The sequence below is a fragment of the Bidens hawaiensis genome, unplaced genomic scaffold (genome assembly GCF_021521415.1).
Source record: "Bidens hawaiensis isolate Kalapana, Puna unplaced genomic scaffold, B.hawaiensis_p1.1 tig00039010_1, whole genome shotgun sequence".
Taxonomy (NCBI): Eukaryota; Viridiplantae; Streptophyta; class Magnoliopsida; order Asterales; family Asteraceae; genus Bidens; species Bidens hawaiensis.
In genome coordinates this window covers 8,417-25,093 of record NW_027496850.1, presented here as the reverse complement: position 1 = coordinate 25,093, position 16,677 = coordinate 8,417, and the positions used below count along the sequence as shown (strand labels likewise).

General features: G+C 38.4%; 1 protein-coding gene across 1 annotated transcript; it reads left to right on the top strand.

The window, feature by feature from the left end:
- Positions 1–1,503: 1,503 nt before the first annotated feature.
- On the top strand, positions 1,504–2,402 carry LOC143590828 (serine/arginine-rich splicing factor SR34B-like). The gene is made up of 4 exons (XM_077071189.1): positions 1,504–1,573; positions 1,670–1,734; positions 1,956–2,001; positions 2,167–2,402. The coding sequence occupies exons 1-4, from the start codon at positions 1,504–1,506 to the stop codon at positions 2,400–2,402; spliced, it is 417 nt and encodes a 138-aa protein (XP_076927304.1).
- Positions 2,403–16,677: the final 14,275 nt, after the last annotated feature.

Below are 16,677 nucleotides of genomic sequence, written 5' to 3'. Positions count from 1 at the left end.
ATTATCTCCGATAACTAACACAATTATTCCAAAACATCAACTCTGTTTTGGCCCATAATCCAAATCAATACTGAATCCACTCAAAACCAAATCAAAACTCAATTCCAACTCACAATACCTTATCAATACCTTTAACACCTCAAATCCAATCCAAACTAACCATAATTCAATCAGTTTACCTCAAATTGATCCAAATTCACTAAAACAGAAAACTCACAAACTAATATTTCAAATTAACACCAAATCAAGTGTAATTGAGCCCCGAAAGCTCTGATACCACTTGTTGGATCCTGTATGTGTATTATTCCAGTAACAATAACAATAACAGATCTCAGATCTGTGTATAATCGATTAATACTTTAACTATAGATCAAACTCATAATTACGTATGATTAAGTGTTGTATATGTTTATATATTATCAGTATAAGTAATTGTATAATATTAAGGATGAAGATCGAGAGAATATTTGGACAGAGTTTCGTTAATTAATCTCTCAAAGCTTAATTATGTGTGAACAGTGTTCACTATTTATAGAAGATAGGTCTGGTTCGCTAACATCCCCTAGCGAACAAGACGCTACTTCGTTACATACATAAATCCGCGAAACACCCCCTGATTCGTTAATATCCCCTAACGAATCAGGGGAGACTTAACTTAATGTCTAGTTCGCTAAACATCCTTAGCGAACTAGCCTAATACCTTAACGAACTATAATACATAATAATTGTTTATTACATTAAATCGAACGACAAATACGTTAACGAAAATTACAAAGACTCAAGACGCAAAACCGTGCACTAACAAATTAATTTATAGCTTTTGTATTGTTGGGCTTATGCAAAACGATGTTTATTTTTCAGTTAAATTGGCTTCAAAGACACCATTGTCTTAGTTCAACAAATCTAATAATGAAAATACGGTGAAGAGATTGGTAAATTTGAAGAATTTCAGTAAATTTGATGGTTTCGATTATAGAGATAATATTCAATTTATGATTTTGTTTATGTGATTTAACTTTTTTATTATTAATTTTATTTTGGTAAATACATGAAATGAGAAGTTAAGTAATTAATTATGAATCTATTTTAAACTTTCATTCTTGTCATATATACAGTGTGTTTGCGTTTACCACCCATAGAGCGTAACAAACACGCAGTTGAATTAGAGAGTAGAGCGATTCAGTTCACCATTAAAGAAGGTATTGAAACAAGACAAAATGTGTAAATCCCTTTTTGACTTTTAAATTCAAATGAGATGGTATTATTCAAAATATCATATGGTAATGTAAAATAAAAGGTTGAATCTTTTTAAATAGATCAATTTTGTCAATGAAGTTTCTTTTTTTCTTTATAGATTAAAAGTATTCGTCTTTTTATTATACTCTTGCAACATAAAACTCAAAATTTAGTTACCTCTACTAATATTAATATTATTTGTATTTGAATCTAAAGTGTGGATCCGTTACTGGAAAAGAAATGCAATGAATGCAATCATTAAAAATTATGGGAAAGGCTTCAATAACCAGAATTCCAATGCCAATAAGACATGTCAACACAAAAATTGAGTTCCTAGGTAAATTTTACTTTTCGGCATCATTAAATGACACATTTTTTGTTATAATATTTTATTATTTCTACTGTTTTATAATTTATGCATTGTCTTTTGCAGTATGGTCAATAGCTCGCATTAATTTGAAAGTCCCACCAAGACCTCCACGTTATGCTTTTATTCAGGTGAGCTTACTTTTGATGAGCAACAAGTTACGCAGCAACCACCTTTTGAATAAAAACAAAGTTTTTGGTCTTAGGGTGCGAAGAAAACACGATCTGCTGAACCCTGGTTAAAAATTCCACAACCTCCGGGACTAGGAAACCAAATGTATCAAAAGAGAAAGGGATAAACACATATTGTATTTCTTCGTTGCTGATTTTGTATTGTTTTGTTTTCTTTATAGTTTGAAGAGTCTCGTGTCGCTGAAGATGCTATTAAGGGCCGTGATGGTATAGTTTGATGGGCATAGATTAACGGTATGACATACAAAAAAGGCACCTATAACTAATTAGTTTTTTGGATGGTAATGTTCATCGCATTTGACAAAATAATGCTTTTTATTTATTAACAGGTCGAACTTGCTCATGGTTGACGTGGTAACTCATTATATACAGACCGTGGTAGTATTTATGACAATGGTTGTGGTGGTGTTTATGGTGTTTCTAAAAGACCCGATTACAGAGGTGGGAGTTACAATGTTAAAGTTTTCGTTTTACCATGCATTTTTTGGAGTGCGTTATTCTCAAATTTGTTTATAATTTATAATTCATATTTGGTGACCGGGCTACCGTCTTCTGCTTCATGGCTAGACCTTAAGGTCAATAAGGTTTATCTTGATGATAAAGATTAATGCTTAATGGCACTAAAGTCTAAAAGCTCGAACCGAGCCGACTTAAACAAGCCATGCTCAAGCTGAAACTTAAAAATAAGCTTTTTAAATAAACGAGCCCGAGCTCAAGCTCAAGCTTAAACATTATACTTCAATGAGCTATTAGCCTATTATTATCATGAATCTTCTCAAAAATAAGTTATTATTATATAACTTTTAATCCATTTTCAAGTGGTCTTGTTGATGTTATGTGGATGAACGTTCTAAATTATGTTGTTCCTTAATATCAAGTTGGTTATGTTGTTAGCTCATCTATGCTACGTTACACTTGTGTTTTTGATAACTATTTTCTCCACAGTTGAAACTTGTAGACGAGTACTGACATCAATTGCTGATTATTATAGAAATGACCAAGTAGAAAAGGCTATTCTCTATCCTGAGTTAAGATAAATCATCAAATGGGTCATGTCATGAACAGTAGAAAGAAAATATTACCGTTTGCTTTAAGCTATCTTTTTAAACGAGCCACATCATGAACTTTTGGCAGATCATTAGGCTTGCATACCTTATCAAGCCCGGGTCTAAATCTAATATAATTACTATTTGTTATCAATTTTCTACATTTTCTAAAAATAGAAATGTAACGAATGTCAAAGGTACTTTTTTTCCATGTATATATAATAAAAAATGTAATAAGCATCGCTTAGGGTATGCGTAGTGGGCAAGAAATATGGGCTACAAATGTGGTTTTAAGGCGAGAACACCGCCCTCCAGGCTACAAAAGGGGTGAAGGGGGGGGGGGGGGGCGAAATTCTTTTGTCGCATGTTTCACTGTTTGATATTATTATTTTATTTTTTATATGTGTGATATACATACATACATACATACATACATACAAACATACATACATACATATATACATACATATATATATATACATATATATATATTGGGCAAAGTTATAATAAGAAGTAGATTTTTCCTAAAAAGTGTAGAAAATTTGTTTTCACCATTATATCTATTAAAACATACCGCACAATAAACACACTTTCCATATCCACCATTAGATCAACATATCTAACGCACCAGATTACTTCTTACACTTCTTAGACACACCCCACTTTTAAAATAAGAAGTGAGGTGTGTCTAAGAAGAGTAAGAAGTAATCTGGTGCGTTAGATTTGTTGATCTGATGGTGGATATGGAAAGTGTGTTTATTGAGCGGTGTCTTTTATTTTAATTGCGGTGTGTATTATTAGATCTAATTGTGAAAACACACTTTCTACACTTCTTAGGAAACATCTACTTCTTCTAATAACCTTGCTATATATATATATATATATATATATATATATATATATATTGAAAAGGGTTCAAATAAAAAATAATTGTTTTGTGAGAAGTGTGAGAAAATTTTAAAATAAAGTGCACCACCTAAATAGGACACTATACCATGTAAATAGGAAACTATACAACATTTAGAAACTATCAATCTCAACCACTAAATCCTAGATCCAAGGGTCTACATCTATTCTAATGATTCTCACAAAACTACTGTCTTTTACGTTAACCCCACCATATATATATATATATATATATATATATATATATATATATATATATATATATATAGGATGAGTATCATTACAAACTGTTAAATTATTTAAGAACTTGAAGGAACGATTGAAACCTAACGTTTTTTATAAAATTTTTTGTATGTTAATGTTATTTGAGTGTAGTTTCATCATTTTGTATATCTATATTTATAATTACAATTTTGAAAATTAGTTTTTATACATATCTATGTTTTATTTTACACCTATGTAAATTTGGTAGTATATAAATTTTACATATATGTAAAATTGTGATTAAGATATGTAATCAAAATTTTTTATATAATATTTGATAAAACTACTCTTAAATCATGTTAGTATATAAAAAAATTAAAAAAAATGTTTAATTGTTTAGAGTTCCTAACAGTTCATAACTTTTTTGGAGTTCTTAAATGATACCAACCCTATATATATATGTATATATATATGTATATATATATATCGGGCTACAACACCACTACACCCCTAAAACTAAAACCATCATTTGTTGATTGGGCACTACATCTAGCAAGTCGCCCCATTTTGACGTCCCTCCACTACACATAGCCTTAGCATGTTGCCTTGGGCTAAGCCAACCACTTGCCTATGATGCTTCCATTGAGGTTCTTGACAAAGTTAATGTACTATCTTTTTCAAACTTTACCATTCCGAGAATACTTTTTTTCTGAATAATGGCGAACAACTATATAAATTATAGACAATTCTTCATATTACTCCAAGAATCAAGCACTTTGGTATTTAGCATAGACCATTGTTTGTTTAATCGTCTCCTCTATTTTTACTAAAATTCCTAACGTATGGATTTCATTCCCGTGGTTATAAAGGTTTTGGACATCACATGATGGTGATATTATTTCGAATACTTTTTGATGTTCCAACGTTTTAGAAAAATCTTGAATTATTGTTTGTTTTGATGGAATCATTGTCTAACAATGTGATAATTCTATGAATTAGAGATGCCTGCAAAAGTTTTAATCGAACATAAGAGGGGAAATTGTAATCAAAGCGTGTTCACTATATAACTGTATTAAAACAAAGATAGTTTTTTAATGACTTTCTTATAAATGAAACATCTTAAATAATTTTGTTTTAACTTCTTATCATTTGGATGACAATTGACACATGGAATGTAGTTGGAGTCTTGGAGGGATCCTGATGAAGATCTTGAGATAGATGAGTGGTTTTGTATGGATGAACCAGATGATATATATATATATATATATATATATATATATATATATACACACACACACTAGTAGAATACCCGTGCGATGCGGCGGCGTCGATAATTTACAACGCAATACATGTTTTTTGTTAGTTTATCAATCCTCTTGCGATACATCATATAGTACGGTAGTCGTTGATTATTTCTTTAGGCTTTTCTATGTTTATTTCATCCGTTTTTTGAAGTCATTCCAGTGAGGTTTACACGATTGGTTATGCGTGATGTGATTCTCCAACTTCGTCACTTTTCATACATATTTCACATAATAGTTGTAACTAAACTTATAAAGATTAGTGTGATATAATTAAATCAATAAAAAAAATTATTTGTTCAGTTTAAAATAAGCCTGCCAAATATAACCCATTAAGGTATTATGCGTTAAAATAAAATGTTTAATGGTTTAGAATTAGTAAAAACTAAAAAGAATAAAAAAAAAATTGAAATTGTTGGGTTTTAACAAGATTATCAAAGTCCATATAACCCATTATATGTTAAAACGCAACGGATAATAAAGTTTTAAATCTTGTTAGTTTGATAAATATAAAACCGATTTTATATAGATTAACCCAATGCCCGGATCCATATACAAAATACACGCTACCGAAACAACCATAGGGTTATGCATGAATCATACCTTTAAGTCCGAAAGATAAAGAGGATGAAAGATATGAACGGCTAGCTTCCAATGGAGGAAGCCTCAAGCTTGTATACCCAACGAGCTCCAACAAACACCTTGGTTGCTAGGGTCCTAGCACTTTGCAAAAACAAACCCTTTTGTCTTATTCTTCTTCTTGTTCACGGCTCAAATGAGGAGAGAAAAGAGAGAAGAAATGTGTGTGAGAGAGAAGGTGTAAATATTATTTACCCAAGAATTAAGATCCTCCAATGGTATCTGTTGCATATCTCGAAAGAAATAAAAGGAGGAGAGAGAAGAGGGAAAATGTTTTCTTCCACCCAAATTTCAAATCTTCTTTTATTACTTACAATTATTTACTGATGCGAGTTTCCAAATTGATCGACATGATTCTCGATCACAATTGGGATATGTCTTCGTTCTAAATGGTGGTGTTGTCTCTTGGAAGAGCGCAAAACAAGATGTGGTAGCATTGTCCACCACTGAATTTGAATACATCTCCGCCTCATTGGCAGCTCAAAAAGCTGCATGGATTAGAAAGTTCGTGGCCGATCTAGGGGTAGTCCGTACCATTCTGGACCCTCTAGAAATCTTTTGTGACAACGAGGGAGCGATTGCTCAAATCAAGGAACCCCGTGCACATCAAAAGACTAGGCACATTGAGCGGAGATTCAACTACATAAGGAATGAAGTTGAAAAGGGAAAGATATGTATTCGCAAAGTTCACACTGATCAAAACATTGCGGATCGACTCACGAAGCTCCTTGAAAGGCCGAAGAATGAGGGTCATACTTGCGCCTTAGGACTTCGATATTCTAGTGATTGGATTTGATCTATTTTGTATTTGGATATCGGAACAATTGTTATTTTGACTCATTCATATGATTATGGTTTATGATTATGACATTTGAGTTATGTTCCATTTTAGCATGTTTAAATCCATGAATAAGTTAATTATTCTAAATGTCCGTAGTCGTTCATATTTGTGGGAACAAATATGAAGGTAAGACTATTATGAACTTGGATTGGTGGATATTCATAAGGTATGAATATAGAGCAAGGGTTTGCTGCCAAGGTTCATAGATATTTATGGGATATAAATATTGGACTGACCCACCCTCAAATATTATTGCATGGAATCCTTGTGATTTGTGGTCATAATAAATTGAGTAAAGGCGAATATCATAGTATCCTCCGACCTGAGATACATATTGGGTCTTGATATTCATCGACTATTATACTTTGACTTAGTTCTTCGCTATTCTAAAACATTTCAGTACATAAGGCTGAGCTCAAGTGTAGTACAAGGTGATAATGAGAGACGTATGTAGTCAATAGGGGATTTGTCCCTCTTATTCGTTGAGTGTGAGATGTCTAAGGCCTGATAAGTTAAATCAATAAAGAATGATCACTCTGTGTCTTTGGATTTGACATGACATCCGTGGCAAAAGGATAAATGATAGATTCACCTAAATCATTTCAAGTAAGGGACTTGAAGGGGATGATGTTATTGAATGGCACTTCGTCATACGTATTAGGGGTAGTAATGTCACACCCTCAAAATCCACTAACGGAGTCTTACCGTCAGAGGGTGTGAACTAACAGGATCAGAATCATTAGTTATAATCAAACCATAAGTAAAGTTTTCAAACCACGAAACATTTGAGTGTAAATAAGTGCGGAAGCGTAAATTCATAAACCAAGTGTTGCGTCACGCAGGACGACTTAAAACCCAATTAATGACAGTTTGAAAACAAGTTTGCAAAAACGATAGAGTTCAATGTAATGCATGTTCCTATACCGCGCGCCCGCCTCGGCTACCTGAGAATAACATACTAAAAGTGTCAACACGAGGTTGGTGAGTTCACAAGTTTATATAAATAAAGCGTTTGCGTTTGCGTTTTGCGTTTGCGTTTTGCGTTTTGCGTTTGCGTTTTGCGTTTTGCGTTTTGCGTTAGCATTACCAGATAATGTTAAATTAATTATATATCTATAGGTAGCTAGCCTATAAAACAAGTATTACTAAGTGTTCGACACCAAAGCTGACTGTTTATCAATTGCCTTGCCACCATGTCTATCCAGACCATGGAAAATGTGTTAGCCAAGATTACACCCGCTCGACCTCCAGTCGAGTTTAGCGTTGGGTGGGGTTTGTCAAACCCAGTAGTATTACTCAACAGTGACTCGCTATTATCCAATATTAAACGGTTCGATGTTATGAAGGACTTTAGTTGTTTCATTTGCCACTTAGCCTTTCCAAGTGATATATAATCTAATAACAAAATCTAAAGCGTTTTGGAGTATGTATTCTCCCCCAAGTAAAAGCGTTTAAAAGAGTAAAAGGGGAAACGTGAAACTCACTGTTCGCGAAGAACTCAATAACAAGTCAACCAAGAGATGCGCGTCACAGAAAATCCTCACTAACGTTATAAAACAAAAATGAGATTTTCTAAGTGTTGGAACTATTATTGAGTCTCTAGACTCGGCACATAATACCTATGCATAAGATACGTTTCGTGTTTTGTTTGTGAATTGTGTGTGACTCAACAAAACACATTGGTGATACGTTACATGTATGAACAACTATTTACGTGTCAAGTATTAGTATTGTACATTACTAGCAATTATTCCCCACAAGGGCAATTTGGTCAAAAACATAGCAATTATCTAACAACAAGCACGTTTCATGTATTTTCATATAGTTCAGCAGCTAGTTCTATCAAGACAGATTTCTACTTGAAAGATTACTCTATTCAACAGATCATAACATATCAATTAATTCACCAAAAATCGTCACAAAAGCACACATGAGTTAGGTTTCCATAACTATTTTTATTGTATTTTTATTCCACATAGTTTTCTCACAATGATCAAAACATTACAGTAAACTCACAGCAGTCAAAATCATGCGCAACAGAATGTTATTTGTTATTTCCGTTAAATGAAGAATCTAATTAATGCAAGACCAATTGGGTTAGGTTCCTAACTCAATGTACTTTCTTCCAGAAGTGGAACCAACCCATTTGGTCTTGTAGTTTATGAGATATCTTAGTTGCAAAACAGCCTAACAGCAGGTCTCCCAAATCAGCCTTGCACAAAAGTTTTGTAAAATAATAAAAAACAGACTTTTATACGTCCAAAAATTACAAACTCGGACTTTTCAGAAACTAGACTCGACCTAGTATACTGTAGAATCAACAATTGTATCAAAACATAATATTAACATCGAGTTACAGCCGTCCAAACCCTAAATCATCAACAAACAACATATTTACACTTAGGGTTTATGATTACAGGTTTAATCATATAATTAAATGATAGAATGGATTAGATATGGTGTTTATATTACCTAATTAGCTTCTTAACTCTTCGATCAAGCTTGAAACCGACTTGTATACGTGTGTGTGTGTGCCTTGTGGCTCGGTCGACGAGAGAGGAGAGGGGAGGGGGGCTGCCGCCAGGTGAGAGGGGAGGGAGAGAGGGGATTAGGGTTTAGGTTATTAATATGTTGTTTATATATATAATTATGTTACACTTAACCCCCTTAAGCTTCTAATTAATCAATTTCTAGCATAACATAGACTTTTGCATCTTGAGTTAATGTTTTACATATGAATATCAAATAACACATAAACCTAACACATAATTCTCAAATACTTATTGTTTGGATGTTTGTCGTTTATTCACCAATGGTTTGCGTCAACTCGTTTGCGTTTCGGTGCAACCCCGAAAGACTACATGTGTAGTGATTTTCAAGCGTCATTTAAAAACCTAGTTTAAATGTAATGAGATGTGCGTTATAGATCAAGTGATCTTAAGTTTGAATTGACGGAGTTTGAATTAACGGAGTTAACCTGAAATTGACGAGTGTCACATCATTCCCATGTTGAAAGAATTTTCATCCCGAAAATTTGAGTCAAGTCGCGATGGGTGTCTGAAAAAGCAAGAAAAATTTTCAGTTTGTCATATCATCCCCTAGTAGAAAGAAATTTTGTCCCGAAATTTAATTCATACCTCCGGTGGTTTCTGACGGTTTGACGGCTTTCGCGGTTTTCGGTGTTTAGTCAACCCTTCAAAAAGGTGAGGATACTTTTTCATCATTTGGTCATCGCGTTCCCACGTGAACTCTGGTCCACGTCTCGTGTTCCAACGAACTTTAACGATTGGAATTTTGCTGTGCTTGAGTGTTTTGGTTTCCCAATCCAAAACTTCGACTGGTTCTTCAATGAAGCGTAGCTGTTAATCAACTTGCAACTCGTCCAAAGGGACTGTTTGGGTTTCATCGGAAAGACATTTCTTCAAATTGGATACATGGAATACATTTTGTACGCTACTGAGTTCCGTTGGTAGATCCAGTCGGTATGCCACCGGACCAATGCGCTCAGTTATCCGGTAACGGCCAACGTATCGTGGATTGAGTTTGTTTCGCTTTCCGAAGCGAACCACACCTTTCCAAGGTGAGACTTTGAGTAATACTTGGTCGTTCACTTGAAATTCAAGAGGCTTTCGGCGCTTGTCGGCGTAACTCTTTTGGCGATCTCGTGCTGCTGCCATACGGTTTCGGATTTGGTCAATCTTTTCAGAGGTTTCAGTACTAGTTCTGGACCAGTGATTTGGCTATCACCCACCTCTGCCCAGCAGAGAGGTGATCGACACTTCCGTCTGTACAACGCTTCAAATGGCGCTGCTTTAATGCTTGCGTGGTAGCTGTTATTATACGAAAACTCTACCAAAGGCAAGTGAGGTTCCCAACTTTTTCCGAAATCCAACACTCATGCACGCAACATGTCTTCCAATGTCTGAATGGTGCGCTCACTTTGCCCATCCGTCTGAGGATGGTATGCTGTGCTCATATCAAGGCGGGTGCCTAGTGCGCTCTGTAGTGACTTCCAGAAGTGTGAAGTGAAACGGGAATCTCGATCAGATATGATTGAGACAGGTACTCCGTGTCTAGACACTACTTCTTTTGTGTAGACGCGAGTCAGTCTTTCCATTTTGTCAGATTCTTTGATTGCTAAGAAGTGTGCAGACTTAGTCAACCGGTCAACGATCACCCAGATGGTATCGCATCCCGTCGGTGTTTTGGGTAATCCCGTGATGAAATCCATTGAAATGTGTTCCCATTTCCACGTTGGAAGTTCCGGTTGCTGTAGCAGACCAGACGGTTTCTGATATTCTATTTTAACTGTTGCATAAGTCAAGCATTTGCTCACGTAGGTGGCAATGTCGGCTTTTATGTTTGGCCACCAGTAAAGTGCCTTTAGGTCATGGTACATTTTATCTGAGCCAGGGTGGATGGAATATCGGGACTTGTGTGCTTCGTCCATCACTAGAGTTCTCAACTCTCCGTATCGAGGGACCCAAATCTAGTTTTCGAAATATAGGACCTCGTCTAATTTGGTTTCAAGTTGCTTGTTCATGCCCCGCATAAGTTCTGATGGGAGATTATCGTCTTTCAAGGCTTCGAGTTGCGCATCGCGGATCTGATCGGGTAAGTTGGCGTGAATCGTGAGTTGTAATGCTCGCACTCGCCTAGGTTTATCGGTTTCTTTTCTGCTGAGAGCATCGGCCACTACATTGGCCTTGCCAGGGTGGTACTTGATGGCACAATCATAATCCTTAAGCAGCTCGACCCAACGACGCTGGCGCATGTTCAGCTCCTTCGGATCGTAGATATGTTGGAGACTCTTGTGGTGGTGTAAATGGTAAACTTGGTACCGTACAAGTAATGCCTCCATATCTTAAGAGCAAACACCACAGCTCCGAGCTCCAAGTCATGGGTCGTGTAGTTCTTCTCGTGAATCTGTAGTTTTCGAGAGGCATAGGCTATAACTTTTTCGAGTTGCATCAGCACGCAACTGAGACCTTGTATCGATGCGTCACAATGTACCTCAAAATTTTCTGTTCCCTCGGGAAGGGCTAGGATAGGGGCGCTACAGAGTTTGGTTTTCAACAGTTGGAAAGCGGATTCTTGCGCATCACCCCAATTGTACTTAGTACCCTTGTGAGTCAAAGCGGTGAGGGGTTGAGCAATCTTTGAAAATCCTTCAATGAAACGTCAGTAGTAGCCAGCCAGTCCTAGGAATTGTCGCACCTCAGTCGGAGTCTTCGCTGCTTCCCAGTTTTGATGGCCTCTACCTTGCCGGGATCGACATGGATACCATTCTCATTAATCACATGTCCTAAGAAGTGAACCTCGCGAAGCCAAAATTTGCATTTCGAGAGTTTAGCGTACAGTTGTTCCTTCTTCAGCAATTCCAGAATTAACCTCAAGTGTTCTTCGTGGTCGGTCTGGTTCTTGGAGTAGACGAGGATATCATCAATAAAAACAATCACAAACTTGTCGAGGTACGCCTTGCATACTCGATTCATGAGATCCATAAACACGGCTGGTGCGTTGGTTAAGCCAAAAGGCATAACCGAAAACTCGTAGTGACCGTACCGAGTTCTGAAAGCCGTCTTTGAAATGTCTTCTTCGCGCACTCTTAATTGATGGTAACCAGATCTCAGATCGATCTTCGAGTAGTAACTCGATCCTTGGAGTTGGTCGAACATATCATCAATTCGGGGTAAGGGATAACGGTTCTTGATCGTCACCTTGTTCAGCTCTCGGTAGTCGATGCACATGCGGAAACTCCCGTCCTTCTTTCGGACATATAAGACATGGGCTCCCAATGGTGATGAGCTAGGTCGGATAAAACCCTTATCCAACAAATCTTGCAATTGAGTGGACAACTCCTGAAGCTCTGCCGGTGCGAGCCGATACGGGGCTCGTGCTATGGGTGCTGCACCGGGGGTCAATTCGATTTGGAATTCGTCTTGCCGAATAGGTGGGAGTCCAGGAAAATCCTTCGGGAAGACTTCTGGAAAATCTCGCACAATCGGTATGCCTTCGATTTGTTTCTCCTCCGCGGGTTTCTCAACAATATGGGCTAAAATCGCCGGATAACCCTTTCGTAAATATTTCTGCGCCTTCATGAGGGTGATGACGCTGGTGGTCATTCCGCTCTTCTCGCCCTGGATCGAAATGATCTCGCCGGAAGGGGTAGTGATGTGGACTATCTTGTCGTGACATATAATCTCCGCTCGGTTCTCGGATAGCCAGTCCATGCCGACAACGACATCGAAACTACCAAGTGTAAAAGGTATGAGGTCGATATCAAAAGTATGACCTGACAGTTTCAACTTACATCCCGCAAGTACATGAGTTGTTTATACAGACTTACCGTCAGCTAATTCGACAGGGAACTTAGCATCTAACGGGGTTGGAGTTAAGTCTAAGAGATTACTAAAGGCTTTCGATACAAAACTCCTATAAGCTCCAGTGTCAAACAAAACAGAAGCAAAACAGTCGTTTACAGGAAACTTACCAGTAACCACATTCGGATCGTTGCGGGCCTGGCCCGACCCAATGACGAAAGCTCTATCTTTACCACTGCTTCCGCCACCGCTGCTGCCTCCATTGTTCTCATTCTGCTTTAGTTTGGGAAATCCTTCTTGAAATGACCCTCTTGACCACACTCGAAACACCCTTTAGTCGCCGTAGGTTGTTTAGGAGCACCCTTTGCCGCTAGGTCTCCCCTACATTCCTTGGCCTGATGACCATTTTTCCGCATCTCAGACACTTGATACGGTCGCATGGCCCAGCATGGTGATAGTTGAATTTGTTGCATTTCGGGTGTTTCCCAGCATAGCCGCTCGAACCCTGTCCGCCACCGTTGTTTTTATTGTTGGAACCCAGATTGTTGAAGTTTCGAACGAGTTCGGGCTTACGGTAGTGTTGTTGCTGTGGGGGGTTCGATGATGAGGACCTGACTTTGTCAAATTTTCTCTTTCCATTACTCGGGTTGTTGTTGCTGTTGTCAGTGCTCGGGTTGTCACGGGTTTTAGAGGTTGAACCTCTAGGTGGTAACGCACCTTGTGTCACTGCCTGATCCGTCAGTTTGTGAGCTAACCGGATCGCTTGTTGAATTGTAGCCGGTTTGAAGACGTCACCATATCCTGAATTTGTGGTACAAACCCATCGATATACATCTCGATTCTCTTACTTGACGGGTCTACCATCCGTGGACACATTACTGCTAGCTCGTGGGAACGGGTGGTGTAGGCTTCAATCTCGGAACCCACCATTTTCAACGACCAAAACTCAGATTCCAACTTTGCGATTTCCTCTTTAGGACAATACTCTTCCCGCATCACATTCTTGAACTCTTCCCAGTTCATAGCGTTCACCAATTCCAATCCAAGAATTTGCACATTGGAGTTCCACCAAGTGAGAGCAGAATCTTCCAGTGTTCCAGCAGCAAATTTGACCCTACTGGCAGGTGGATAGTTACACATCTCTAAAGCTGATTCGGCCTTCTCAGCCCAACGCAGGAAACCTATGGCTCCCTCAGTGCCCTTAAACGAATTGGGCTTGCAATCCAGGTAGTTCTTGAAAGTACACGCTCCAATTGGACCTCCGGCTTGATTCTGAACATGTACGGCTAGAGCTGCCGCCGCATGGTCATTCAATAGGGTTTGGAGTTCTGCGGCGGTTAGGTTGATGTTACCGCGACCGTGTCCAGCGTTTCTTCCAGTCATTTCCTAGAATCACAGCATAAGATGTTAGACATGAATTCTCGGTTTCATATGCAACACACCAAACATGTAATAAAAAGATGGGTAAGAAATAAATATAAAAGAAGTAAACATCACATCACAACCATATAATAATCCAAATAATAATTCATGATTAAAACCATTGTATTCGCTACAAAGTATTTAAAACCAATCCTTATAATCATAGAAAATAAAAGTTTGGATGGAGACAACCCCTCCATCTTAGGTTATCATCGTTAGATGTCATTGTCTGAGGACACCTCTGAGTGTGCCTCTGGCTCAGCCGGTTCTTCCTCCGGTTCCTCTTCGGGTTCCTCCTCGGGATCTTCCTCGGGTTCTTCCTCAGGTTCTGCTGCATTCTGAGCAATTTGTGTCTGTAAGATATCGCATCGCTCTAGAGCTATCTCTGTCTAGGATCTCGCCACAAGGAGTTGCTCTTGCAAATCGATCATCTCTTCTTGCATTTTTCTCATAATCTTCATCTGCTGATCATTAGTATCTTGCATTTCCTACATGGCCGCTATGAGGCGGGAAATTTCCTCCCTAGCCTCGGTTCCATCTCTTTCAATCCGGAAACGTTCGCTCTCGCCGAGCACATGAAACCCGCGTCATGTTCTAAACTGGAAACGACAGCTGCGAGAACACGCTCTATAGGTTCGGTTATGGGTGGTAGGGTGTTGGGGTAAGCAGGGCGGCTCGGGTGAGGTAGTAGGGGAACTTGTTCGCGATAAACCATTCGCCTGATCAGACTCGGGTACCAATCCCAGCTAACGTCGTCGTCGTACATGCCTCCAGATAGGCGATACCTCTTCGGTGCAGGGGCTTCTTGTTCCGGGGCTACTCGGGGTGGCGATGAGGTAGGTAGCTGTGGTTCCTTTCCATGAGCATGAGTCATCTGGTTGGATGATGATGATGGTGACGTCGACATCCCTATAGGATAAGTCATGTATGCGCGTGTATGAGTGAATGAGGTAAAGAGATATAGATGACGAAAGACTGTTGGTACATGTGTGTCAGTAGTTCATAGTCTAGCATTTGTAATCGAGTCTGTAATGTAATTATGTTTTGTTTATGTTTGTTTTGTAATGCGCGAAGTTGTCAACAAGTTCGCTATGGCGAACTTGTTGAATCAGCGAAGTTATTGACAACTTCGCCTATGGCGAAGTTGTCGTGTATATAACTGTTTCGCTGAAACAGTTTGAGTGGTGATCGTTTTAGGGTTTGTTTCAGTGTGTTTCGTATTGTTACGTGTCATCTTCTGTAATAGTGACCGTGAGTCACGTGTTCGGTTATCAATATAACGTGTTTGATTTATTGCTCGTGTGATTCTATCTCTACACTCGTAACTACCTGCGCAGGGATTCCGCACCTGCGTTGTTAGCGATATCCCGTGTACGATCCGTTCAAGGAACCTACAATTGGTATCAGAGCCAATCGGCTCGATTGTGAGGTTCGGGATTTCACGCGGGTGTAGAAAACGTCTCGTTTGACCTATTCGCGGGACGTGTTTTTGTTGGGATTGAGTTTTGCTAGTGCTTGACAGTCATTTTCAAGCCTTTGCATTGATCGGGAGCTGCTGGATTGACGAAAACAGATCTGAACAAACTTCCCTGTTCATCGGGCGAAGTTACCGTTCATCGGGCGAAGTTACCATTCTTCAGGCGAAGTTGCCGTCGATGGAATTAGGGTTTTTGGCGAAGATATAAGGATTAGCGAAGTTAACTACAACTTCGCTCACTTCATAAGTTCGCCTTAGCGAAGTTATCCGCAACTTCGCTTCATACCCAAGTTCGCTCAACTCATAAGTTCGCCAGAGCTAAGCGAAGTTATTCTTAACTTCGCCCAATTCAAGCGAATTTAAGATCTCAGCGAAGTTCTCTTTCAGCGAAGTTAACCTTCAAGCGAAGTTATTCTTAACTTCGCCAACTGAGCTGTTTTAATATTTTTTTTTGTTTTTCCAGGTTTTTCAGGTTTTTGCAAGGATGTCGTCGATCAATATCTCCGATTTGGTCAAGATGGAAGTAGAAGCGGGGTCTGCCACTAAGGCCCCGAGGCTTATGAAAGGAACTGACTTCGTGGCATGGAAGGATAGATTCATCCAATACATCAAATACCAGGATGCCAAAATGTGGGTGTGCATCCAGGATGGATATATCCCTCCTACTATGCAATACGAAGGCCGTGACGTAGTTAAGAAGTACAGCAAAATGGAGGACGAAGAA

What these genes read in the sequence shown, in the direction of transcription:
- LOC143590828 (XM_077071189.1), top strand. Translation starts at nt 1,504, where the DNA reads ATGGGAAAGGCTTCAATAACCAGAATTCCAATGCCAATAAGACATGTC. An exon ending in CACGTTATGCTTTTATTCAG is followed by an intron (nt 1,735 to 1,955) that starts GTGAGCTTACTT and finishes TTTTCTTTATAG; the next exon opens with TTTGAAGAGTCTCGTGTCGC. An exon ending in TGCTATTAAGGGCCGTGATG is followed by an intron (nt 2,002 to 2,166) that starts GTATAGTTTGAT and finishes CATTATATACAG; the next exon opens with ACCGTGGTAGTATTTATGAC.